This window comes from Nerophis lumbriciformis, linkage group LG34 (assembly GCF_033978685.3).
Source record: "Nerophis lumbriciformis linkage group LG34, RoL_Nlum_v2.1, whole genome shotgun sequence".
In the NCBI taxonomy this organism is placed as follows: Eukaryota; Metazoa; Chordata; class Actinopteri; order Syngnathiformes; family Syngnathidae; genus Nerophis; species Nerophis lumbriciformis.
Window position 1 is genome coordinate 22,838,957 of NC_084581.2, and position 27,500 is coordinate 22,866,456.

Genomic DNA, 27,500 nt, shown 5'->3' on the forward strand with positions numbered 1-27,500 from the left:
AGGGTGGCTATTTTGAAGAAACTAGAATCTAAAACATGTTTTCAGTTATTTCACCTTTTTTTGTTAAGTACATAACTCCACATGTGTTCATTCATAGTTTTGATGCCTTCAGTGACAATCTACAATGTAAATAGTCATGAAAATAAAGAAAACACATTGAATGAGGAGAGAGTGTGTCCAAACTTTTGGCCTGTATTGTATATATATATATATATATATATATATATATATATATATATATATTAATTAGGGGTGTAACGATTGATCGACACATCAATATATCGATTTATGTTCCTAAATTTCAAAGAGATCAATCTGTGCTAAGCAAGGTTGCCTTCCAAGAGATAGGCATCGATCCAACATCGTTTTAAAAAGGAAACAACACATTTTTTCAATACTAGAAAAAAGGAAAACAATGGATTTAAAGCCCCACTTAAGAACTTTTAGTTTTGGTTGATTTTAGCGGCGCCAGTGGACCAAAGAGGTAGTGACTTGATGGGGTCCCTGGGAAAATTGGGGTCCCACAGTACATTTTTGGGGTCCCACTTTTTTGTAACTGTTTTGAAAACAAATGATAAATGTATGCATTATCCTGTTATATCTCACATTCTATATTGTGTTTTGGAAAAAGGTTACTTTATTCATTAAAAAAAATAATACATAAGAAAACCCATTTGTATGCATACAGGTAAAAGCCAGTAAATTAGAATATTTTGAAAAACTTGATTTGATGACATGGCACCCCAAACCATCACCCAACCATGCAAATTTTGCATTTCCTTTGGAACTCGAGGTCCCAGAGTCTGGAGGAAGACAGGAGAGGCACAGGGTCCACGTTGCCTGAAGTCTAGTGTAAAGTTTCCACCATCAGTGATGGTTTGGGGTGCCATGTCATCTGCTGGTGTCGGTCCACTCTGTTTCCTGAGATCCAGGGTCAACGCAGCCGTCTACCAGCAAGTTTTAGAGCACTTCATGCTTCCTGCTGCTGACCTGCTCTATGGAGATGGAGATTTCAAGTTCCAACAGGACTTGGCGCCTGCACACAGCGCAAAATCTACCCGTGCCTGGTTTACGGACCATGGTATTTCTGTTCTAAATTGGCCCGCCAACTCCCCTGACCTTAGCCCCATAGAAAATCTGTGGGGTATTGTGAAAAGGAAGATGCAGAATGCCAGACCCAAAAACGCAGAAGAGTTGAAGGCCACTATCAGAGCAACCTGGGCTCTCATAACACCTGAGCAGTGCCAGAAACTCATCGACTCCATGCCACGCCGCATTAACGCAGTAATTGAGGCAAAAGGAGCTCCAACCAAGTATTGAGTATTGTACATGCTCATATTTTTCATTTTCATACTTTTCAGTTGGCCAACATTTCTAAAAATCCCTTTTTTGTATTAGCCTTAAGTAATATTCTAATTTTGTGACACACGGAATTTTGGATTTTCATTTGTTGCCACTTCAAATCATCAAAATTAAATGAAATAAACATTTGAATGCATCAGTCTGTGTGCAATGAATAAATATAATGTACAAGTTACACCTTTTGAATGCAATTACTGAAATAAATCAAGTTTTTCAAAATATTCTAATTTACTGGCTTTTACCTGTATGTAAATGTATTCAGTTATAAACATTCATTCACTTTCTTCTTTCCTTCATGGATCTAAACTTTACAGCTGTCGGTATTTTTTTCGATGTTTGTATTGTAATATTTTCAGAATGTGTATGTTCTATTGTTGGCCAACGTAAGACAAAGAAAACAATCTGAAGTTGTCTTTATTTTCTAGTTTTAATGCCATGATTTCAATAGTCCGGCCCGCGTGTGCACAGATTTACCTCCATGCGGCCCCTCACCTAAAATGAGTTTGACACCCTTTACTGTAAATCTACTCTTAACATGTGTGTTGATGTACTTTTATTAAAAATTGCTTGAATGTTTAAAATGTGAGGAGAAAAGTATGTTCTTGTTAATTCAACCTATAGTGTTGGTTGCACTTTATTCAAATACGATGCATTGCCCATTAATTGTTGATTGCTTGTTTGTATCCATAAATCTATTTCCCTTACAAGAAATAATAATAATATAGGAAACTTCACCTGCACTGTCCAGTATCCATCCATCCATCCATTTTGTCCAGTATCCATCTATCCATCCATTTTCTACCGCTTATCCCTTTGAGGGTTGCGGGGGGTGCTGGAGATATCAACTATTTATTTCACAGTTACACTGCTTAATTTTTGTTTTTGATGAAAACTTACTGAATCAATTTAAACTCAATTGTTTCGGATCATATCGTTCTAAAAAAAATAATGTTGTCCCTGGATCGTATCGGCAACCACAAATATCGAATCCTTGTTAAAACGAATCGGACAAGTCACAGATAGACGGACAACATTCACACTCTTGACCAGACCTGGGCAAATTAAGGCCCGGGGGCCATATGCGGCCCGTTAAGCTTTTCAATCTGGCCCGCCGGACATTCCCAAATCATTTTTTTAGATCTTTAAAATGGAAACTGTAGCTGCCATTATGATGTGCAGGGATGTTTTTAAATGACCTATACAAAGTATCTCAATGGTTGGAATTTGCACTTTTGCATGATATACTAGTTACTATGGTAATCTAATTAGTTACTATGGTAATCTAATTAGTTACTATGGTAATCTAAGTCACAGCAGCTCAGACAAGGCACCAAGCAGTGTGGGTGGGGAGCGTTTCCACAGAGTGTTTCCAGAACGGCCAACCTGAAATGTGGGTGTCAGGGACAGACACAGAAGGAGATTTTTACAACAAATTTCTAAAGGTTAGTGATATATCTGATGTATCAGATAGTAGGTGGGTTTTTTTCGCTGTGTTGTTGCATTTTTCTTGCGTTTCGCTTGATTGTAAAATATGTCGATTGAGAGAGGGTGTGACGTTCAAATATTGTCAATATTCAGTGTTTTATCGTTCAAAGTTAATATTATTAACCCCACATTCTTTATTTTCATGTACATTCTGGTGTCTCATTCAGTAAAAAAAATAAAAATTCCATTGTTTTTTTTAAGGCGGTCTGTCATAACATTTGTAGCATTCAAAGTGGTTAAAGCGGCGGGAAAAATTACAAGGGCGATACTCCCAGAGATGAGTGCCATGTACACAACTCGCTGCCCAAAGCGAGTACACAACATCGTGATACCACTAGGTTTCAGGATGTGCACATGGCCTCTTCAACCTGCTACCCTCTGGAAGGAGGTATAGATCGATTCGCGCCAGGACCACCAGAATGTCTCACAGTCTGTATCCCCAGGCTGTGAGACTGCTGAATGAACAGCCTGCCCCTTTGCTGCCCCGGACCATCTTATTACCTCACTCTTCACCACCTCAATAATTGTGCTCTGGACATTGCATTGCTGCAACATCAACGTAACACCCATCAGACATCTGACTGTTCCCACGTCCCTCTTATCACGATCTTCCTGACAATGCTAAAATGCTAAAATGTAAACTATTGTCAACCTGCACATCAATGCAGTTTCTATGCCGCTGGACAAAGCTCAAATGAAAATCTCGTTGTTCATGTATGACTTAAGTGTTATTATGACAATGACAATAAAGGAATTGATTGAATGATTCAATCAGAAATTATTGTAAAATTTAGATTAGTGTTCCTAAAAATCAGATATTCCGGCCCCCAGACACATTTTTATTTTTAAATTTAACAGTGCTGCCCATTGACATCTTGTTTGGTACAAAAATGTACTGTCAGCAAGTTAAAATTACATTTAATGGGTTGTTGTACTTGTATAGCGCTTTTCTACCTTCAAGGTACTCAAAGCGCTTTGACACTACTTCCACATTTACCCATTCACACACACATTCACACACTGATGGAGGGAGCTGCCATGCAAGGCGCTAACCAGCACCCATCAGGAGCAAGGGTGAAGTGTCTTGCTCAGGACACAACGGACATGACGAGGTTGGTACTAGGTGGGGATTGAACCAGGGACCCTCGGGTCGCGCACGGCCATTCTTCCACTGCGCCACGCCGTCCCTATTGGGTTTATTCCCCAATAAACCCAATTTATTTTCCATAAAAACGATGTTATGTAAACTGTACAATATGTGGTATAAAAAGACATTGCAAGCTTTAATGTACCAATAATACATGTCCTAATATGTACAGCCGTGGTCAAAAGTTTACATACACTTGTAAAGAACATAATGTCATGGCTGTCTTGAGTTGCCAATCATTTCTACAACTCTTATTTTTTTTGTGATAGAGTGATTGGAGCACATACTTGTTGGTCACAAAAAACATTCATGAAGTTTGGTTCTTTTATGAATTTATTATGGGTCTACTGAAAATGTGACCAAATCTGCTTGGTCAAAAGTATACATACAGCAAGTTAATATTTGGTTACATGTCCCTTGGCAAGTTTCACTGCAATAAGGCGCTTTTGGGAGCCATCTCCAAGCTTCTGGTTGAATTTTTGACCACTCCTCTTGACAAAATTGGTGCAGTTCAGATAAATGTGTTGGTTTTCTGACATGGACTTGTTTCTTCAGCATTGTCCACACGTTTAAGTCCGGACTTTGGGAAGGCCATTCTAAAACCTTAATTTTAGCCTGATTTAGCCATTCCTTGACCACTTTTGACGTGTGTTTGGGGTCATTGTCCTGTTGGAACACCCAACTGCACCCAAGACCCAAGAATTTGGAGGTAATCCTCCTTTTTTATTGTCCCATTTACTCTCTGTAAGGCACCAGTTCCGTTGGCAGCAAAACAGGCCCAGAGCATAATACTATCACCACCATGCTTGACGGTAGGAATGGTGATCCTGGGATTAAAGGCCTCACCTTTTCTCCTCCAAACATATTGCTGGGTATTGTGGCCAAACAGCTCAATTTTTGTTTCATCTGACATCACATGGAGGAAAGTTCTGTGGTCAGATGAAACAAAAATTGAGCTGTGTATGTCAACTTTTGACCACGACTGTATGTCTTATTTACATTTTACACATGATTTGACGTATTTTTTTGAAGCCTGAATAAATACATTCATTAGTAGTAATTGATTTGAATTTATTTTTTCACCCAAACATAATTTCGTATTTCATATTTTTCCATGTTCCCCCCTGAAAGGTCACACTAGAGGTTGCTATGGCGTGTAAAAAGTGTAAAGTATTTCAAATGACATCTATCCCTTTTCAAAAGGTCACATTGACTCAGTCATTTGATGGTTATCTAAGAAAACAGTTTAGACATGTACAGTATAATGTGTGTGTGTGTGTGTGTGTGTGTGCTTCCAAATGAGTCTTAAATTGTGTACCTTTAAAAAGGGAGCGGTATGAAAGCTCTTAGTTAATCAGCTCCTGTGTCCACCTTTATTCCTCAAAGGACATTTCAGCCACTCTAATATCCTCCCTTAACCTCTCTTATTTTCCCTCTAAATGTTGATATATTATTATGCCATTCTATTATCCACGAGCTCGCCTCCACTCAGGCTGGACCTCTCCTTGTGCCCCTCCTTTAGCGAGGCCGGGACCCCCCCACCGTACTCCCTGATTACCATTCCATTAAAGCGCCGTCTCCTTTCAGTGACTGACCAACGTCCCTTGTCCCTTTTATTCAGAGGACTCCTCCGCGTCCTCTTTTTTTTTTTCTTCTTCTCTCCGACAACACCGGCTTTCTAATTGGACCCCTCGTCTACTCGGGAGCCCCCATGCACGGTCCCTAAAGAGACCGCCGTCCCCACCTTGCTCGGCCCCTTTCTTGACTTTCTGCCGAGGAAACGCCGGCTTCTTAATTACAGTCACCCCAACACTGATTGTTATTGACTCAAACTCCCACAGCGCGGGACGAATGGCGGACACATTAGGTCAATTTGGTCCTCCGTTAAAGGAGAAGAAGAAGAATAGCACACAAAGTCATGTTTGCTGGCCTCTTTGGCAACCATGGCCGCCAATTAACAACTACAACCAACCAATTCATCACGAGCATCCAAAATATATCCCCACTAGAGATGCGCGGATAGGCAATTATTTCATCCGCAACCGCGTCAGAAAGTCGTCAACCATCCGCCATCCACCCGATGTAACGTTTGATCAGAACTGCATCCGCCCACCATCCGCCCGTTGTTATATATCTAATATTAATAAAAAAAAAGGGTGAAAACTACGCGAATTGCACCTTGTGCAGACAAGATTTTTCGATCGGACACGGAGGAATTAGCGATGTAAAAGACCACGTTGGGACAAAAAAACACAAGTCTAATGCCGTTGCTAGCGATACAAGTGGAAAACTTTCAACGTTTTTCGTCGGCCAAACAGATTCTTTGGATGTGATAAATGCCGAAGTTTTATTTACTGAGGCAATAATTGAGCATGGACTTCCAATCGCACTGGCTGATCACATGGGACAGTTAATAATGTAATGCAACCTTTAAAAATCATTACGCGGTGATCGCGATCCCAAAAATAAACTTTTCTTGCATGATAATGTCCAGAAAAATTCGCTTTATATTACTATAGAGTCCTTTTAACGAATGAGTTTGATGGTTTATCACAAACCTTAAATGAAAGAAGTCCTTTGTTCTCCTGCACCATGCAAGCGCAATCCTGTCGGCTGTATTTCACAGCACGACATACTGTAAAAAGTGTTTATACTATTTATACTTTCAATTAACAAATTGAAGTCTTGTGAAAGGTTGACAGGATAACTGGCATTAACTGTCAAAATAATTTCAAACTATTGAAGTTAGCTTACAGAATAAACATGTCAATCAACCCATATGATTTTTGCTGTAATATTTTTGTTTTGAAAAGTCACTGTGACTGATAGAAAAGTGATGGTTTTAGCAACATTTTAACCTGTCTGAATGCTAATAGTCATTTTGCGTCGGGGGGCGAAGCCCTGAACCCTCCACCAGGACTTTGTCCTGGACCTACCGGGGCCTGCGGCCCTTGGACCCTGGCTACTAGGTTTTTCTGATTTAAAAGTTGGCAGGTATGGTGAGGTTATAAAGCTTTTGCCTGTTAAAGAAAGGAGACTGATCCAATGCACAGACATTCGCGTGCCACGCTGTCACGACCCAGACGCACACCAGTGCGCAATCATATGGGAGCCGCGCTGAGCGCACCTCCAAGCGCGTCTCGCTGCCGGCGACAGCCAGGTATGGGCCCACGCTCCAGCGCCATCCATTTTCAGGGCTAGTTGATTCGGCAGGTGGGTTGTTACACACTCCTTAGCGGGTTCCGACTTCCATGGCCACCGTCCTGCTCTCTATATCAACCAGGGTGAGCCCCACCCCTTTCATGAGCGCACTACGCGCGGAGTGACCCCTGTTACGCGCCCCCGGCAACAGGGGTGGCAAGCAGGTAAGCTGCGCGGGCGGAGCGCGCGGAGTGACCCATGTTACGAGCCCCCGGCCACGGGGGTGGCGGGCAGGTAAGCTGCTTACCTGCTGCGCGTGACGCCGGCCGCGGCGAAAGCGGACGAGGCGGGGTGTCGGTGCGGTGGGCGCGGTAGTGACCCTGGACGTGCGTCGGGCCCTTCTCGCGGATCGCCTCAGCTACGGCTCCCGGTGGGGCCCTCTCGGGGGAAGGGGCCTCGGTCCCGGACCCCGGCGAGGCGTCCCTTCTCCGCTCCGTAAAAGTGTCCATCTCTTTTCTTTTTTTTTCTTCTGTTGTGGCATATGCAGCAGGTGCCTGCTCGTTTTTCGTATGTGGGTAACAACATTTAACTATGTATATATATTTCCGAATTGGTTTAACTGCCACCCGCAAAAAAAAAAAAAAAAAAAAAAATTAATCCGCCCGACCCGACCCGCGAGCGGATAAAATCTTAGTTTTTTTAATTTCATCCGCCCGATCCGCGGATAATCCGCGGACTCCGCGGTTGTGTCCGCAAACCGCGCATCTCTAATCCCCACCATATATAGCACAGGTGTCAAACTCAAGGCGGGGGGGCCCACGAAAGCCTGGAAATAATATGCGTTAATAAAATAAAATCTTTTCCTACTAAATATATTTGTTCTTTCCCTTTTGACATGAAAAATCATGTATTGCATTTAGTCTTTTAAAATTCAATATTATTATTATTAGGGATGTCCGATAATGGCTTTTTGCCGATATTCCGATATTGTCCAACTCTTTAATTACCGATACCGATATCAACCGATACCGATATATACAGTCGTGGAATTAACACATTATTATGCCTAATTTGGACAACCAGGTATGGTGAAGATAAGGTACTTTTAAAAAAAATTCATAAAATAAAATAAGATAAATAAATTAAAAACATTTTCTTGAATAAAAAAGAAAGTAAAACAATATAAAAACAGTTACATAGAAACTAGTAATGAATGAAAATGAGTCAAATTAACTGTTAAAGGTTAGTACTATTAGTGGACCAGCTGCACGCACAATCATGTGTGCTTACGGACTGTATCCCTTGCAGACTGTATTGATATATATTGATATATAATGTAGGAACCAGAATATTAATAACAGAAAGAAACAACCCTTTTGTGTGAATGAGTGTGAATGAATTTTGGGTTGGTGCACTAAGTGTAAGTGTATCTTGTGTTGATTTAATTAAAAAAAAAAAAAAAAAAAAAAAAAAAACGATACCGATAATAAAAAAAACGATACCGATAATTTCCGATATTACATTTTAACGCATTTATCGACAGGCCGATATTATCGGACATCTCTAAATATTATATTATTATTCCATCCATCCATCCATTTTCTACCGCTTATTCCCTTCGGGGTCGCGGGGGGTGCTGGAGCCTATCTCAGCTACAATCGGGCGGAAGGCGGGGTACACCCTGGACAAGTCGCCACCTCATCGCAGGGCCAACACAGATAGACAGACAACATTCACACTCACATCCACACACTAGGGCCAATTTAGTGTTGCCAATCAACTTATCCCCAGGTGCATGTCTTTGGAGGTGGGAGGAAGCCGGAGTACCCGGAGGGAACCCACGCAGTCACGGGGAGAACATGCAAACTCCACACAGAAAGATCCCGAGGCCGGGATTGAACTCATGACTACTCAGGACCTTCGTATTGTGAGGCAGACGCACTAACCCCTCCCTCTTACACCGTGCTGCCCTATATTATTATATTATATTATATTATATTATTATCATATTAACCTGCTCAGTGGCCTTGTGGTTAGAGTGTCCGCCCTGAGATCGGTGGGTAGTGAGTTCAAACCCCGGCCGAGTCATACCAAAGACTTTTATTTTTTATTTTTTATTTTTATTTTATTTTTTTAATTATTATTTTTTTTCCCAAGATGGCGGCGTGCACAGACGCAGCGGCTTACGGCTCTCCATTTCAGTGCTCTTTCTTCCTTCTTTTCTTCATGTTTTTTTTCCTTTTGTGCACCACCTGTACTGCAAACACCCGGTACACCCGCCAGTCACTCTTGGATATCGGTAACTCGCACCAGATATCTGTTTCGAGCGACTTTCCCCACGAGCACAACATCCCAGATGACATAGCGAGAGCACAGGGCTCTCCGTGGTTTGTTGTCGGGTCTGGGAGACGGCGCAGACGGAGGAGGGAGAGGAAGCAGAAGCGTGGCCGCAGGTCCGGCGTCTTGCTCAGGCTTAGGAAACAACCCCACAAGCCACCTCTACCGAGCCTGTTCCTCTCTAATGCCAGATCCCTTGTACAGAAGATGGACGACCTGGAGTTACAACTTGCTGGAAACCGCTATGTTCGGGACTGTTGTGCTATGATTATCACCGAAACCTGGCTTCACCCGGAAATACCCGATGCTAGCATGCAGCTAGCCGGACGCACTCTGCTCCGCCGGGACAGAACTAAGGACTCCGGTAAGAGCAGAGGAGGGGGGCTCTGTATCTACGTGCATGAGAACTGGTGCAACAACGGGACAATCACTGAACAGCACTGTTGCCCGGACGTGGAGTACATGTCTGTTAGATGTCGGCCTTTTTTTCTCCCGAGAGAGCTGTCTGTTGTTATCATCACGGCTGTGTATATTCCACCGGACGCCAAAGTAAACACAGCGCTCTCTCTTCTGCTGAACACCGTCAACGAACAGCAGCGGGCCCACCCCGACGGTGTTCATATCATAGCAGGGGATTTTAATAAGGCCAATCTGAAGACTGTACTCCCTAAGTTCTACCAGCACGTGAAGTGTTCTACAAGGGGCAAGAACACCCTGGACCACGTGTATACCAACATAAAGCACGCGTACAGAGCTACACCCCTCCCCCAGCTTGGACAGTCAGACCATCTTTCCCTCCTGCTCTCTCCTACCTACACCCCCATCAGACGCCAGGCCAGGCCTATCACAAAGACTGTTATGACCTGGCCTGACGATGCACTCCCCAAACTTCAGGACTGCTTCCAACACACAGACTGAGACCTCTTCCAACAACAGGAGCTGAAGACAGCCACAGGAACGGTGCTGGACTACATAAAGTTCTGCATCGGGAATGTGACTGTGGAAAAAACCATCCGGGTTTACCCCAACAAGAAACCCTGGATGACCAGCCAGGTCCTCACACTCCTCAGGGCCCGCGACGCAGCCTTCAGGTCAGGGGACAGGGCACTGTACAGTGTTGCTAGAGCCGACCTGAAGAGAGGGATTAAAAAAGCAAAGGCGGACCACAGGAGGTGCATAGAGTCCCATCTGTCCAGCAAAAACTCACGGGAGGTGTGGCGGGGCATTCATGACATCACGAACTTCAGAGGCTGCAATATGACAACTGCGGATCAGAGTGCGACACTGGCAGAGGAGTTTAACTGTTTCTTTGCCCGTTTCGAAACCCCCCAGCGACACTCATCTGCTCCAGCCCTGCCCCCGCCCCAACCGGGCTCCGGCGCCACTCCACTCACTGTACAGGAGCACAGTGTCAGATGAGTGCTCCTGGCTGTGAACCCCAGGAAGGCTACCGGACCAGACGGAGTACCTGGAAAGGTGCTCAGGACGTGCGCCCACCAGCTCGCTCCCCCCCTCACCAGGATCTTCAACCTCTCCCTGGCTCAGGCAGTAATCCCATCCTGCCTGAAGTCATCTACAATAATCCCGGTGCCGAAGAAGTCTCCCATCACCAGCCTGAATGATTACCGACAAGTGGCTCTCACTCCGGTAATCATGAAGTGCTTCGAGCGACTTGTTCTCCAGCACATCAAGGACCATATCCCTCCAGACTTCGACCCCCACCAGTTCGCATACCGGGCGAACAGGTCCACAGAGGACGCCATCGCTGTTGCTCTCCACTCTGCTCTGAACCACCTGGAGCAGCAGCAGAGCTACGTCCGGATGCTCTCTGTGGACTATAGCTCTGCCTTCAATACAATAATCCCGGACAGACTCTGCAATAAACTGGACACTCTTGGCCTCCCCCCTCTCACAAACGCCTGGATAAGGGACTTCCTAACGGACCGACCTCAGAATGTGAGACTTGGCCCGCACCTCTCATCCTCCCGCACGCTGAGCATCGGCTCCCCACAGGGCTGTGTGCTGAGCCCCCTCCTCTACTGCCTTTACACCCATGACTGCAGTCCGGCCCACAGTGACAACCTTACCGTCAAGTTTGCCGACGATACCACAGTGGTCGGGCTCATCTCCAGGGGTGACGAGGCTGCCTACAGAGAGGAGGTCCTGAAGCTGACGGCCTGGTCTTCGGAGAACAACCTCGCTCTCAACACCAGCAAGACCAGAGAGATCATCGTCGACTTCAGGAGGAGCAGCACCGACCCTGCCCCCCTCTACATCAACGGCGAGCGTGTAGAGAGGGTCCACACCTTCAGGTACCTTGGAGTCCACATCTCTAATGACTTCTCCTGGACAGTCAACACCACATCAATCATCAAGAAGGCTCAGCAGCGGCTACACTTCCTTAGAGTCCTCGGGAAGTACAACCTGAAGCCTGACCTGCTGCTGACCTTCTACCGCTCGTCCATCGAGAGCCTGCTGACCTACTGTATTACGGTATGGTACGGCAGCTGCACTGCAGCAGACAGTGAGAGGCTGCAAAGAGTGGTCAAGACGGCTCAGAAGATCATCGGCCGCCCTCTCCCCTCTCTGACGGACATCTACACCTCCCGCTGCCTCAACAGAGCCAGTGCCATCATCAAAGACAGCACCCACCCTGGCTCTGACCTGTTCCACCTGCTGCCCTCTGGGAAGCGCTACAGGTGCATTAAAACCAAAACAAACAGGCTAAAGAACAGCTTCTTCCCCAGGGCCATAACCATCCTGAACGGACTGCCCCATTGTCCCTCATAACTGCCTTCTCTTCGGTGCAATAACCCATTCCACCAACCACCCTGTTTTTGTTTTGTTTTTTCATGTATATATTCATTTCACACCATATTCATTGCACTTCTACATTTTTTAAATTTTTATATATTTGCACATTGTTTTTCTAGCATGCACACATCGCACTGTATGGAATGGCCTCAATCTCGTTACCTTGCGTAATGACAATAAAGCTGATTCTGATTCTGATTCTGATTATAAAAAATGCAAGCATCAAGGGTTGGAATTGCTGCTGCTCACTGCTCCCCTCACCTCCCAGAGGGTGGAACAAGAGGATGGGTCAAATGCAGAGGGTAATTTCACCAAACCTAGTGTGTGTGTGAGACTATCAGTTGTACTTTAACTTTTGTCAAAATATTATATTATCATGTATTCCAAAAATATGTTTTGTCAATATAAAGATAAATACTGTACTTAAATATCTGCTTGACATATGATTTCAAAACAAATTATCAATCAAATTGTGGACTGTAAAATTGACAATAGATTTTACGGTTAATTTCCACCGACTGAGTTGTTTTTTACCGTAAAATTAACTTTGCCTCTGAGATTGTGAGTACAAACCACCGGCCGAGTCATACCAAAGACTATAAAAATGGGACCCATTACTTCCCTGCTTGGCACTCAGCATCAAGGGTTGGAATTGGGGGTTAAATCACAAAAATGATTCCCGAGCGCGGCCACCGCTGCTGCTCACTGCTCCCCTCACCTCCCAGGGGGTGGAACAAGGGGATGGGTCAAATGCAGAGGATGATTTCACCACACCTAGTGTGTGTGTGACTAGAATCAGAATCAGAATCAGAATCAGAATCAGAATCAGAATCAGCTTTATTGTCATTACGCAAGGTAACGAGATTGAGGCCATTCCATACAGTGCGATGTGTGCATGCTAGAAAAACAATGTGCAAATATATAAAAATATAAAAAATGTAGAAGTGCAATGAATATGGTGTGAAATGAATATATACATAAAAAAAAAAAAAAAAAAAACAGGGTGGTTGGTGGAATGGGTTATTGCACCGAAGAGAAGGCAGTTATGAGGGACAATGGGGCAGTCCGTTCAGGATGGTTATGGTTATGGCCCTGGGGAAGAAGCTGTTCTTTAGCCTGTTTGTTTTGGTTTTAATGCACCTGTAGCGCTTCCCAGAGGGCAGCAGGTGGAACAGGTCAGAGCCAGGGTGGGTGCTGTCCTTGATGATGGCACTGGCTCTGTTGAGGCAGCGGGAGATGTAGATGTCCGTCAGAGAGGGGAGAGGGCGGCCGATGATCTTCTGAGCCGTCTTGACCACTCTTTGCAGCCTCTCCCTGTCTGCTGCAGTGCAGCTGCCGTACCATACCGTAATACAGTAGGTCAGCAGGCTCTCGATGGACGAGCGGTAGAAGGTCAGCAGCAGGTCAGGCTTCAGGTTGTACTTCCCGAGGACTCTAAGGAAGTGTAGCCGCTGCTGAGCCTTCTTGATGATTGATGTGGTGTTGACTGTCCAGGAGAAGTCATTAGAGATGTGGACTCCAAGGTACCTGAAGGTGTGGACCCTCTCTACACGCTCGCCGTTGATGTAGAGGGGGGCAGGGTCGGTGCTGCTCCTCCTGAAGTCGACGATGATCTCTCTGGTCTTGCTGGTGTTGAGAGCGAGGTTGTTCTCCGAAGACCAGGCCGTCAGCTTCAGGACCTCCTCTCTGTAGGCAGCCTCGTCACCCCTGGAGATGAGCCCGACCACTGTGGTATCGTCGGCGAACTTGACGGTAAGGTTGTCACTGTGGGCCGGACTGCAGTCATGGGTGTAAAGGCAGTAGAGGAGGGGGCTCAGCACACAGCCCTGTGGGGAGCCGATGCTCAGCGTGCGGGAGGATGAGAGGTGCGTGCCAAGTCTCACATTCTGGGGTCGGTCCGTTAGGAAGTCCCTTATCCAGGCGTTTGTGAGAGGGGGGAGGCCAAGAGTGTCCAGTTTATTGCAGAGTCTGTCCGGGATTATTGTATTGAAGGCAGAGCTATAGTCCACAGAGAGCATCCGGACGTAGCTCTGCTGCTGCTCCAGGTGGTTCAGAGCAGAGTGGAGAGCAACAGCGATGGCGTCCTCTGTGGACCTGTTTGCCCGGTATGCGAACTGGTGGGGGTCGAAGTCTGGAGGGATATGGTCCTTGATGTGCTGGAGAACAAGTTGCTCGAAGCACTTCATGATTACCGGAGTGAGGGCCACTGGTCGGTAATCATTCAGGCTGGTGATGGGAGACTTCTTCGGCACCGGGATTATTGTAGATGACTTCAGGCAGGATGGGATTACTGCCTGAGCCAGGGAGAGGTTGAAGATCCTGGTGAGGGGGGGAGCGAGCTGGTGGGCGCACGTCCTGAGCACCTTTCCAGGTACTCCGTCTGGTCCGGTAGCCTTCCTGGGGTTCACAGCCAGGAGCACTCGTCTGACACTGTGCTCCTGTACAGTGAGTGGAGTGGCGCCGGAGCCCGGTGGGGGCGGGGGCAGGGCTGGAGCAGATGAGTGTCGCTGGGGGGTTTCGAAACGGGCAAAGAAACAGTTAAGCTCCTCTGCCAGTGTCGCACTCTGATCCGCAGTTGTCATATTGCAGCCTCTGAAGTTTGTGATGTCATGAATGTCCCGTGAGTTTTTGCTGGACAGATGGGACTCTATGCACCTCCTGTGGTCCGCCTTTGCATTTTTAATCCCTCTCTTCAGGTCGGCTCTAGCAACACTGTACAGTGCCCTGTCCCCTGACCTGAAGGCTGCGTCGCGGGCCCTGAGGAGTGTGCGGACCTGGCTGGTCATCCAGGGTTTCTTGTTGGGGTAAACCCGGATAGTTTTTTCCACAGTCACATTCCCGATGCAGAACTTTATGTAGTCCAGCACCGTTCCTGTGGCTGTCTCCAGCTCCTGTTGTTGGAAGAGGTCCCAGTCTGTGTGTTGGAAGCAGTCCTGAAGTTTGGGGAGTGCATCGTCAGGCCAGGTCATAACAGTCTTTGTGATAGGCCTGGCCTGGCGTCTGATGGGGGTGTAGGTAGGAGAGAGCAGGAGGGAAAGATGGTCTGACTGTCCAAGCTGGGGGAGGGGTGTAGCTCTGTACGCGTGCTTTATGTTGGTATACACGTGGTCCAGGGTGTTCTTGCCCCTTGTAGAACACTTCACGTGCTGGTAGAACTTAGGGAGTACAGTCTTCAGATTGGCCTTATTAAAATCCCCTGCTATGATATGAACACCGTCGGGGTGGGCCCGCTGCTGTTCGTTGACGGTGTTCAGCAGAAGAGAGAGCGCTGTGTTTACTTTGGCGTCCGGTGGAATATACACAGCCGTGATGATAACAACAGACAGCTCTCTCGGGAGAAAAAAAGGCCGACATCTAACAGACATGTACTCCACGTCCGGGCAACAGTGCTGTTCAGTGATTGTCCCGTTGTTGCACCAGTTCTCATGCACGTAGATACAGAGCCCCCCTCCTCTGCTCTTACCGGAGTCCTTAGTTCTGTCCCGGCGGAGCAGAGTGCGTCCGGCTAGCTGCATGCTAGCATCGGGTATTTCCGGGTGAAGCCAGGTTTCGGTGATAATCATAGCACAACAGTCCCGAACATAGCGGTTTCCAGCAAGTTGTAACTCCAGGTCGTCCATCTTCTGTACAAGGGATCTGGCATTAGAGAGGAACAGGCTCGGTAGAGGTGGCTTGTGGGGTTGTATCCTAAGCCTGAGCAAGACGCCGGACCTGCGGCCACGCTTCTGCCTCCTCTCCCTCCTCCGTCTACGCCGTCTCCCAGACCCGACAACAAACCACGGAGAGCCCTGTGCTCTCGCTATGTCATCTGGGATGTTGTGCTTGTGGTGAAAGTCGCTCGAAACAGATATCTGGTGCGAGTTACCGATATCCAAGAGTGACTGGCGGGTGTACCGGGTGTTTGCAGTACAGGTGGTGCACAAAAGGAAAAAAAACATGAAGAAAAGAAGGAAGAAAGAGCACTGAAATGGAGAGCCGTAAGCCGCTGTGTCTGTGCGCGCCGCCATCTTGGATATCAGTTGACTTGAACTTTTATCAAAATATTATATTATCATGTATTCCAAAAATATTTTTGGTTAAAATAAAGATAAATACTGTACTTAAATATCTGCTTGACTTAAAACAAATCATCAATGAAATTGTAGACGGTAAAATTGACAATAGATTTTATGGTTAAATTCCGCAGACTGAGTTTTTTTTTACCGTAAAATCAACTTTGGTACTGTTTTTTTCCATATGCAGTACGAAACTAAAACATTAAAAAACAAACCAAAAATACAATAAAACAACACGATTTTACAGTGAAAAAAAAAAAAGCAGCTCTGTTGCTTTAATTGTATCGCTAAAAACAGTGATATTGTTTTTCCATTCCATTCCATTTATTTAAACATTTTTATATGCTGTTAAAAAACTCACTGCTTTTACTGTAACATTCTGGTGACTGAGCTGACAGTTCTTAAAGTAAAATTGTATTATTTTTTTTGCAGATTATGTAAAAAAATATATTGTTAACGTATTATTTATATACATTTATATTCATGTATTACTCATTGTTAAAAGCGGCCATAACTGCGATGTGGCCCTCAATGAAAACTAGTTTGACACCCCTTATATATAGTCTTGTAAACCAACCTGTTATATCATGTGTGCAATAAATGCACACACGATAATTGCAACTGGTCTACCCAAGCCAAACACCAAAACATCCAAACTCTGATTCAAATTTGGATGACATCTTACAGAAAAACTCCTAAGGCAAGTCTGGGAAATTATTTTGACTCGGGGGGCCAAATTTAGAGAAAAAATGTGTCTGGGGGCTGGTATATCTGATTTTTAGGAACACTAATACAAAACCTCACAATAATGTCTGATTGAATGCTAAAAACGTTTTGACAGACCGCATTAAAAAAAACAGAATGTAATTTTAAATTTTTTTACTGAATGAGACACTCAGAATGTACATGAAAATAAGAATGTGGGATTTACAATATTAACTATGAACGATAAAACACTGAATATTGACAACATACGAACGCCACACTCCCTCTTGATCGGCATATTTTACAATCAAGCGAAACACAACGAAAATGCAACAAACATAGTGAAATATGAATGCGAAGAGTAAAAAAAACCCACCTACAATCTGATATATCTGATATATCACTAAGCTTTAGAACTTTGCTGTAAAAATCTCCTTCCACGTCTGTCCCTGACACCCACATTTCAGGCTGGCCGCTCTGGAAACACTGTGTGGAAACGCTCCCCACCCACACTGCTTGGTGCCTCGTCTGAGCTGCTGTGACTTAGATTACCATAGTAACTAATTAGACTGCCATAATAACTAATTAGATTACCACAGTAACTAATTAGACTGCCATAGTAACTAATTAGATTACCATAGTAACTAGTATATCATGCAAAAGCGCAGATTCCAACCATTGAAATACTTTGTATAGTTCAAGACTTACAGTTATTTGAAAACATCACTGCACATCATAATGGCAGCTACACTTTCCATCTTAAAGATATAAAAACATTATTTGGGAATGTCCGGCGGGCCAGATTGAAAAGCTTAACGGGCCGCATATGGCCCCCGGGCCTGAATTTGCCCAGGTCTCGTCTAAGGTGTGTTTTGCTTCTTAGTTGTTGTTTTTTGTGATTCCCCACAGAAATGTAAGTACCAGTAATGGAAAAAAAATGTGATGACAAGCATAGGACTACAAATGGAATGCAATAAGACGCATGGAAGCAGAATACACTTACGTCTCTGTCCTGGCTGCTAAGTGCAACATGGCCACATCAGTAATATTAAAGATAACTGAAGGAGAAAGAAATGGACACTTTGTATGACATGTTAACAAAATATTGAGATATTTCTTCCTTCCATATTCTTTTATGCTGAAAGCAGAGTTTTAATTAGTACTGTCAAACTGTCATTAATACTACTTTTGCATATTGATTAATAGTAGGGATGTCCGATAATATCGGACTGCCGATAAATGCTCTAAAATGTAATATCGAAAATTATCGGTATCGGTTTCAAAGAGTAAAATTTTATGACTTTTTGAAACGCCGCTGTGTACACGGACGCAGGGAGAAGTACAGAGCGCCAATAAACCTTAAAGGCACTTCCTTTGCATGCCGGCCCAGTCACATAATATCTAAGGCTTTTTACACACACACAAGCGAATGCCACGCATACTTGGTCAACAGCCATACAGGTCACACTGAGGGTGGCCGTATAAACAACTTTAACATTGTTACAAATATGCGCCACACTGTGAACCCACACCAAACAAGAATGACAAACACATTTCGGGAGAACATCCGCACCATAACACAACATAAACACAACAGAACAAATACCCAGAACCCCTTGCAGCACTAACTCTTCCGGGACGCTACAATATACACTCCACGCTACCCCCTACCCCCTACCCCTATGCATCCACCTGATCACTGACCTTATAACAAACCTTTCAGGTAACCATAAGGTAAAGGGGCATCTAAATAAATCTGCGTATGTTTTGTGATTAATTGCAGGAGTTAATTGGTTAACTTAGACAGCCCTAGTTGTAACGTATGTTGTGTCCTTCATCATTAGCGTGTATCCCTATCATCTGCTTCATGCGTCAACGTTATGGAAATGCATGACATATTTTAGTGAGCTTAGGATTTGCAACGCATCTTAGAATGCGGTCTGAAGCTCTGCCAGCTCCAGACATGAGAACTGGAAGTTTTTATCGTTTGGTTTTCCTTCAGGAAATTGGCTAACGAGCGTAATGTTATCATTGTAGCTCACATAGCTATGCTAGTGTTACTAACAACTGTGTCCTCCTGTCCTACTCCTTAATATTATGTTGTTCTATGCCAAACCTGGGCAATTATTTTTATTATTTAAAAAAGTGTCTGGGTGCCAGTGTGTATGTGTGTACGATATATATATATATATATATATATATATATATATATATATACATATATATATATATATATATATATATATATATACTGTATATATATATATATATATATATACTCAAGGTTTCTGTGGTTTATTCGTTATACAGTGCTCAATACCGCGGTAGAGCGGGATATACCTTAGGTCAGGAAAAAACACAGGCTATTTCATCCCTACAAGCCTGTTTCGCAGGTTTCTCTGCTCTTCAAATCCCCTAAGAGCAGAGAAACCTGCGAAACAGGCTTGTAGGGATGAAATAGCCTCTGTGTTTTTTCCTGACCTAACGTAATATATATATATATATATATATATATATATATATATATATATATATATATATATATAGTACAGGCCAAAAGTTTGGACACACCTTCTCATTTGATGTGTTTTCTTTGTTTCATGACTATTTACATTGTAGATTGCCACTGAAGGCATCAAAACTATGAATGAACACATGTGGAGTTATGTACTTAACAAAAAAGGTGAAACAACTGAAAACTAGTCACGTCCGTTGTGTCCTTGGGCAAGACACTTCACCCCTTGCTCCTGATAGCTGCTGGTTAGCGCCTTGCATGGCAGCTCCCGCCATCAGTGTGTGAATGTGTGTGTGAATGGGTGAATGTGGAAATAGTGTCAAAGCGCTTTGAGTACCTTGAAGGTAGAAAAGAGCTATACAAGTATAACCCATTTATCATTTATCATTTAAAACATGTTTTATATTCTAGTTTCTTCAAAATAGCCACCCTTTGCTCTGATTACTGCTTTGCACACTCTTGGCATTCTCTCGATGGGCTTCAAGAGGTACACCTGTCTGCGATTATTCGCGATTAATTTTGAATTACTATGAAGAAAATGCAATTCTCGCATTAAATATTTTAAACGTTTGACAGACAGCTGTGAAGTGAAAACCCTTTCAGGTGACTACCTCTTGAAATTCATCGAGAGAATGCCAAGAGCGTGCAAAACAGTAATCAGAGCATAGTTTTGTTGCCTTCAGTGACAATCTACAATGTAAATAGTCATGAAAATAAAGAAAACGCATTGAAATGAGAAGGTGTGTCCAAACTTTTGGCCTGTACTGTATTGTGTATATAAATATTTATATATTAGGACTGTCAAAGTTAACTATACATTTCAATAACGGCACTACTTTTTTTAACGGGCGATTAACGCAAAGGCTTCTATTTGACCCTCGTGCCGTGCCATAGCAGGGGAACTTGGCTGCAGTTCACTTGCAACTGATAAGCCACAAGCGAGCAGAAATGGACAAAAGAAAGTCTACCTTATGGAAATATCAGGTTCAAAGCCGTGGCAAGTTGTTCTCCCAGACTATTTTTTGCAGTGAGAAGAGGCAACATCCCTGCAGCAAACGCCTGCTGTGTGTGTCGTTCTAGAGGTGGGTGGTGCTTCATTTCCGCGTTCAGATTACGATTAAGGTGCAGTGATAACATAACATTTAAATTGTTACTGTGACTGATTTAGTAAGTAAGATGACATAAACGCTCAACAGAAATGAAAGACTGTCGGCAGGATGTCGAAAGGAGACTTGTTTTTATTGCAAACAGTTGATCCGACATCAAAACATGTAAAGACACTTTCTCAAACCAAACACATACTATTCCGGCTTCAAAATAAAAGCGCTACGCTATACATCCGGTTTAGCTACGTTTAGGGTTTCTCCTTAATGTACGGGCTTCATATTAGCCGCTACACCTAACAAAATAAAGTGATATAATGTATTGTAGCGTCCAGAAGAAAACAAACAAAGTCTGACGCTATTTTTAGCTTTTATGGCCAATTTAATGCTATAAACGGGCCCAATTCCAGCAAGAATTTCCTCCGTGCACACACGTCTGACTCCGTGTTTCTCTCCTAGACACACAACACTTGCTCATTTTCCGCTGACACGGTATGTTTACAGACCATAGGAAAAATGACCACCATAACACTCTAACATACACATTAACACCAGCCATACGCACGGACGGGGTTGTCTGGAGCGGAGGCATCTTGTCCGCATTGTGGACGTACTTTAAAATATTGGAGATACACCCGCAGACAGCCATCTTCACAATTTAAGATGACACTGGAGGCTTTTAATGAGAGAAAGGCTCCCAGCAACGCAAAGCAAGTGTGAAGTCAGGCTCTCTGCAGCTCGCTTTTCGTCATGGATGACAGAAGTATCCAAACAGAGTCTATGAACATGAGTACAGTCCCCAATAACACCAAAAATAGATCCTCGATTTGTTGCCAATCGTTTTTAATCACAGAAAAGTGGGGTTTCTGGCTGGCTGAAATTTTGTGTACATTCTTTTATAACATGTACTGGTCAAGTCCTCAATTACAGAAGGCAATTACATTTTATTAATTCATAGAGAATTTTAAAACATTGTCATGCAGAAATATGAAGCCACCCCCCTGAAAATGATCTGTCTAGGGTACACTTATTAATGATGAAACATTATACCTATCTGCGATTAATTTTGAATTACTATGAACAAAATGCAATTATCGTGATTAAATATTTTAATCGTTTGACAGCTCTAATATGTGTGTATATATATATATATATATATATATATATATATATATATATATATATATATATATATATATATATATATATACACAGTATATATGCACATATATATACACATATATATATATATATATGCATGTATATATATACATGTATATATATATATATATATATATGTATATATATATACACACACAGTATATATGCACATATATAAATATATATATGCATGTATATATATATATACATGTATATATATATATATATATATATATATACCAAAAAGCCCTTGATGAAAGCGGATACAATTTCACCCTCACCTATGAACCCACGCCAGGAAACCAGCCAAAAAAGAACAGAAAACGAAACGACATCATCTGGTACAACCCCCCATACAGCAAAAACGTCTCAACGAACATTGGACACAAATTCCTCAATCTGATTGACAAACACTTTCCCAAAGACAACACCCTAAGAAAAGTATTCAACAAGAACAACATTAAATTGAGCTACAGCTGCATGAACAATATACGACAAATCATCTCAAACCACAACAAAACAATTGCAAATGAGCCGTCGACCCCCAGACAGAGCGACTCCAAAATCAACAAAGCATGTAACTGTCGAAAGAAACCTGATTGCCCCCTCAACGGGGGGTGCTTACAAACATCAGTTGTCTACCAATCTAAGGTAATACGCAAGGACATTAACACATCCGACACATATGTAGGATTAACCGAGGGTGAATTCAAAACCAGATGGAACAATCACAAGGCTTCTTTCAGGAACAAAAACCTGCGAAATACCACAGAACTCAGCAAACACATTTGGGACCTCAAAGACAATAATGTTGAATATTCAATAACATGGCAAATTCTTGCATCCAGCACACCTTACAATAGTGGTAATAAAAGATGCAACCTATGCTTGAAAGAGAAACTGTTTATTATTTACCGTCCAGACCTGTCATCCCTCAACAAGCGCAGCGAAATTGTAACAGCATGCCGCCATAGACGGAAACACCTCCTAGGTAACACATGAGCCAATCACCACGCCCCTAGGCCAGCCTGTACCCACCCACTCTGTGCCCTATATAAACCATGGTATGCGAATGCTCCCATTAAAATCTCCTGATGATTGAGGGTACCCCCCCTCATGAAACAGGCCTGTAGAGATGAAATAGTCTTGTGATTTTTTTCCCACACATACATATATTGCGCTCTACTACGGTATCGAGCACTATTTTTTGGATAACCTTATTAAGACATATATATATATATATATATATATATATATATATATATATATATATATATATATATATATATATATATATATACACACACACATGTATATATATATGCGTATATATGTATGTATACTGTATGTATATGTATATATACTGTATGTATATGTATATATACTGTATGTATGTAAGTATATATGTATGCATATATATATATATATATATATATATATATATATATATGCATACATATATATATACATATACATACAGTATATATACATATATCATCTCTCCAGTTTGTGTGGTTCGGTCCACTTTTTTAGGAACACTAATACAAAAACGTATTTTAAACATTTTACTTTTTTTTTTTACTAAATGAGACACCCATTACTTACATGAAAATAAAGAATGTGAGATTTACAATATTAACTATGAACAATTAAACACTGAATATTAACAACATATGAGCGTCGCTCCTCTTCTCGTGTACTTTCAGAAATCTTCCTCGTTCGACACCTTTTACAATTAAACAAAATGCGACAAACATATGAACTTAAAGGGCTAAAAAAACACCTCCAATCTGATATAATATCAGTTTTGTGCAGAACTTTGTTGTAAAATCTGCTTTTGCGTCTGGTCCTGACACCTGCAGTTCAGGCTGGCCGCTCTGTAAGCAAACCCCGCCCACTCTGCTTAGTGCTGTGATGTAGATTACCGCAATATCCCGTATGTCACTCAAAAGCGCAGATTCCAACCGTTCATATACGTTCTATAGTTCAAGACTTACGGTACCTGTATTTTTCGGACTATAAGTCGCAGTTTTTTTCATAGTTTGGCCGGGGGTGCGACTTATACTCAGGAGCGACTTGTGTGAAATTATTAACACATTACCGTAAAATATCAAATAATATTATTTAGCTCATTCACGTAAGAGACTAGACGTATAGGATTTCATGGGATTTAGCGATTAGGAGTGACAGATTGTTTGGTAAACGTATAGCATGTTCTATATGTTATAGTTATTTGAATGACTCTTACCATAATATGTTACGTTAACATACCAGTTGGTTATTTATGCCTCATATAACGTACACTTATTCAGCCTGTTGTTCACTATTCTTTATTTATTTTAAATTGCCTTTCAAATGTCTATTCTTGGTGTTGGGTTTTATCAAATAAATTTCCCCCAAAAATGCGACTTATACTCCAGTGCGACTTATATATGTTTTTTTCCTTCTTTATTATGCATTGTTGGCCGGTGCGCCTTATACTCCGGAGCGACTTATAGTCCGAAAAATACGGTAATTTGAAAACAACACTGCACATCATAATGGCGGCTACTAGAGATGCGCGGATAGGCAATTTATCTCATCCGCAACCGCGTCAGAAAGTCGTCATCCATCCGCCATCCACCCGATGTAACGTTTGATCTGAACTGCATCCGCCCACCATCCGCCCGTTGTTATATATCTAATATTAATAAAAAAAAAAAAAAAAGGGTGAAAACTACGCGAATTGCACCTTGTGCAGACAAGATTTTTCGATCGGACACGGAGGAATTAGCGATGTAAAAGACCACGTTGGGACAAAAAGAACACAAGTCTAATGCCGTTGCTAGCGATACAAGTGGAAAACTTTCAACGTTTTTCGTCGCCCAAACAGATTCTTTGGATGTGATAAATGCCGAAGTTTTATTTACGGAGGCAATAATTGAGCATGGACTTCCAATCGCACTGGCTGATCACATGGGACAGTTAATAATGTAATGCAACCTTTAAAAATCATTACGCGGTGATCGCGATCCCAAAAATAAACTTTTCTTGCATGATAATGTCCAGAAAATTTCGCTTTATATTACTATAGAGTCCTTTTAACGAATGAGTTTGATGGTTTATCACAAACCTTAAATGAAATTCCATGGCCACCGTCCTGCTCTCTATATCAACCAGGGTGAGCCCCACCCCTTCAGTGAGCGCACTGAGCGCGGAGTGACCCCTTTTACGCGCCCCCGGCAACAGGGGTGGCAAGCAGGTAAGCTGCGCGGGCGGAGCGCGCGGAGTGACCCATGTTACGAGCCCCCGGCCACGGGGGTGGCGGGCAGGTAAACTGCTTACCTGCTGCGCGTGACGCCGGCCGCGGCGAAAGCGGACGAGGCGGGGTGTCGGTGCGGTGGGCGCGGTAGTGACCCTGGACGTGCGTCGGGCCCTTCTCGCGGATCGCCTCAGCTACGGCTCCCGGTGGGGCCCTCTCGGGGGAAGGGGCCTCGGTCCCGGACCCCGGCGAGGCGTCCCTTCTCCGCTCCGTAAAAGTGTCCATCTCTTTTCTTTTTTTTTCTTCTGTTGTGGCATATGCAGCAGGTGCCTGCTCGTTTTTCGTATGTGGGTAACAACATTTAACTATGTATATATATTTCCCAATTGGTTTAACTGCCACCCGCAAAAAAAAAAAAAAAAAAAAAAAAAAAATCTAATTAATCCGCCCGACCCGACCCGCGAGCCGATAAAATCTTATTTTTTTTAATTTCATCCGCCCGATCCGCGGATAATCCGCGGACTCCGCGGTTGTGTCCGCAAACCGCGCATCTCTAGCGGCTACAGTTTCAATATTAAACGTTTAAAAACATTATCTATGGCATATAAGAGTTACAGTGTATATATAAAAAATGCACAATTGTACAAAAAACACAGCTCATCAGCACTAAAGCTACAGATACACAAAACAGTTTATTCCCTTTAGTGCTTTTTAACTAAATTTCAGCATCAAAGCTAGATTTTGTGTTTCAAATACACCATTGTGAGACCCCTGAAATATATTGAAAAAGTCTGAAAAATAGTAGAATAAGATGAATTCCATAGAGGAAGTGTGACCTACCTTGTATCGTCCTTTTGAAAAAGGCCTTGCAGGCTTCACAGGAGGCCACGCCGTAGTGGTAGCCCGAGGCGATGTCGCCACACACCAGACAGAGCCTCTTGGGAATGGCGTTGAGCATATACTCGCACTTGATGGGCGACTCATCCGCCAGCCCGCCGGCACAGTCGTCATAGCGGCGTAAACAGGCGGCGCCGCCGCCGTGGATGCCCGGATTAAACATGGGCGGCGAGTCCAGGACGTGCGAGCGTACGCCGCCGCTGTGGATGTAGCCGCCGCTGGCGTCCGAGTTGCCGCTGGGACTGTGGTGGCTGCCGGTGTCCACGAGCGAGGACGACGGGCTGGAGGGCTCGGTTTTAACGTAGGACCCACAGCTGGAGGACAGGTGTCGGTCCTCAGAGGGCATTCTAGTTAGCAGCCTGGACACAAAAAGACATTTAAAAGTGAGATTCAATATATTTTCTTGTAAGCCAGGGGGGTCAAACGTACGGCCCGAGGGCCGGATCAGGCCCGCAAACAGGTTTTATCCGGCCCGCGGGATGAGTTTGGTAAGTATAAAAATCAGTCAAAAAATTTTTAATGAAAGAAACAGAAGTTCTAAATGTGTCCACTAGATGTCGCAATAGCAATTATTTGTACCTTTGTAGATGATGCTACATATGTAAAAAACAAACAAAAAAAAAAACACATGTTGGTTGTGCACCAGTCGAAGAAAATGATCAAACTACATAAATAACATCCTGTAATTTGATTTTGATATTTTTTTTTTTATCTTGATAGATTGAAAATTAACACCAATGAGTTGACTGATGAAAATTATCACATAATTTATTCAGATAGTATAAATAACGACAAATAAAGATAGAATACTATTAACCGCAACATGTACCGTATTTTTCGGACTATAAGTCGCAGTTTTTTTCATAGTTTGGCCAGGCTTCAGTGCGACTTATGTATGTTTTTTTCCTTTTTTATTATGCATTTTCGGCAGGTGCGACTTATACTCCGAAAAATACGGTAAGTGTAAAAAAAAACAAAAAACAACAACATTATGATTTGTACATTTTCAGAATGTGCTTGCTCTATTTTTACACAAAGAAAACAATCTGAAGTTGTCTTTATTTTTAAGTCATCGTGCCGTGATTTTACCAGTCCGGCCCACTTGGGAGTAGATTTTCCTCCATGTGGCCCCCCCATCTAAAATGAGTATGACACCCCTGTTGTAAGCTGTGAGGTGTGTCTGTTAAAATCATGGTTGTTTTTACAAATGAGCGCCGTAAGTGGCTGATCCGTTGGCGGTCCCGTCTTGTCCCCTTAGTGGGACTGTGCCGAAAATGAAATTTCAGTTCTTATGTGTCTTGTACATGTTAAAGAATGGACAATAATAAAGCATCTTGAATCTTGGATCTTGAAATGATGACAGATGTGAACAAGAGATGTATTGTCTGTGTTACGATATAAATGATAGGTGTCGATGTAATGTATAAGTATGTGTCAATGAAAGGGCATTTTATGACTTTTCTTAATTTGATTACATGCTATAGTATAATTGTATTGCATGTTTTTATATCTCTTTAATTTAAGTAACCAGGGAATG

At 43.0% G+C, this 27,500-nt stretch overlaps 1 protein-coding gene across 1 annotated transcript in view; it reads right to left on the minus strand.

Annotated features, from left to right (window-relative positions):
- Positions 1–27,500, minus strand: part of LOC133576551 (steroid hormone receptor ERR2-like) — a 415,815-nt gene that overhangs the window by 91,774 nt on the left and 296,541 nt on the right. Inside the window, exon 6 of the mRNA XM_061929856.1 lies at positions 25,907–26,322. Within this exon, the coding sequence (XP_061785840.1) occupies positions 25,907–26,322 (416 nt within the window). The remainder of the gene's footprint in view (positions 1–25,906; positions 26,323–27,500) is intronic.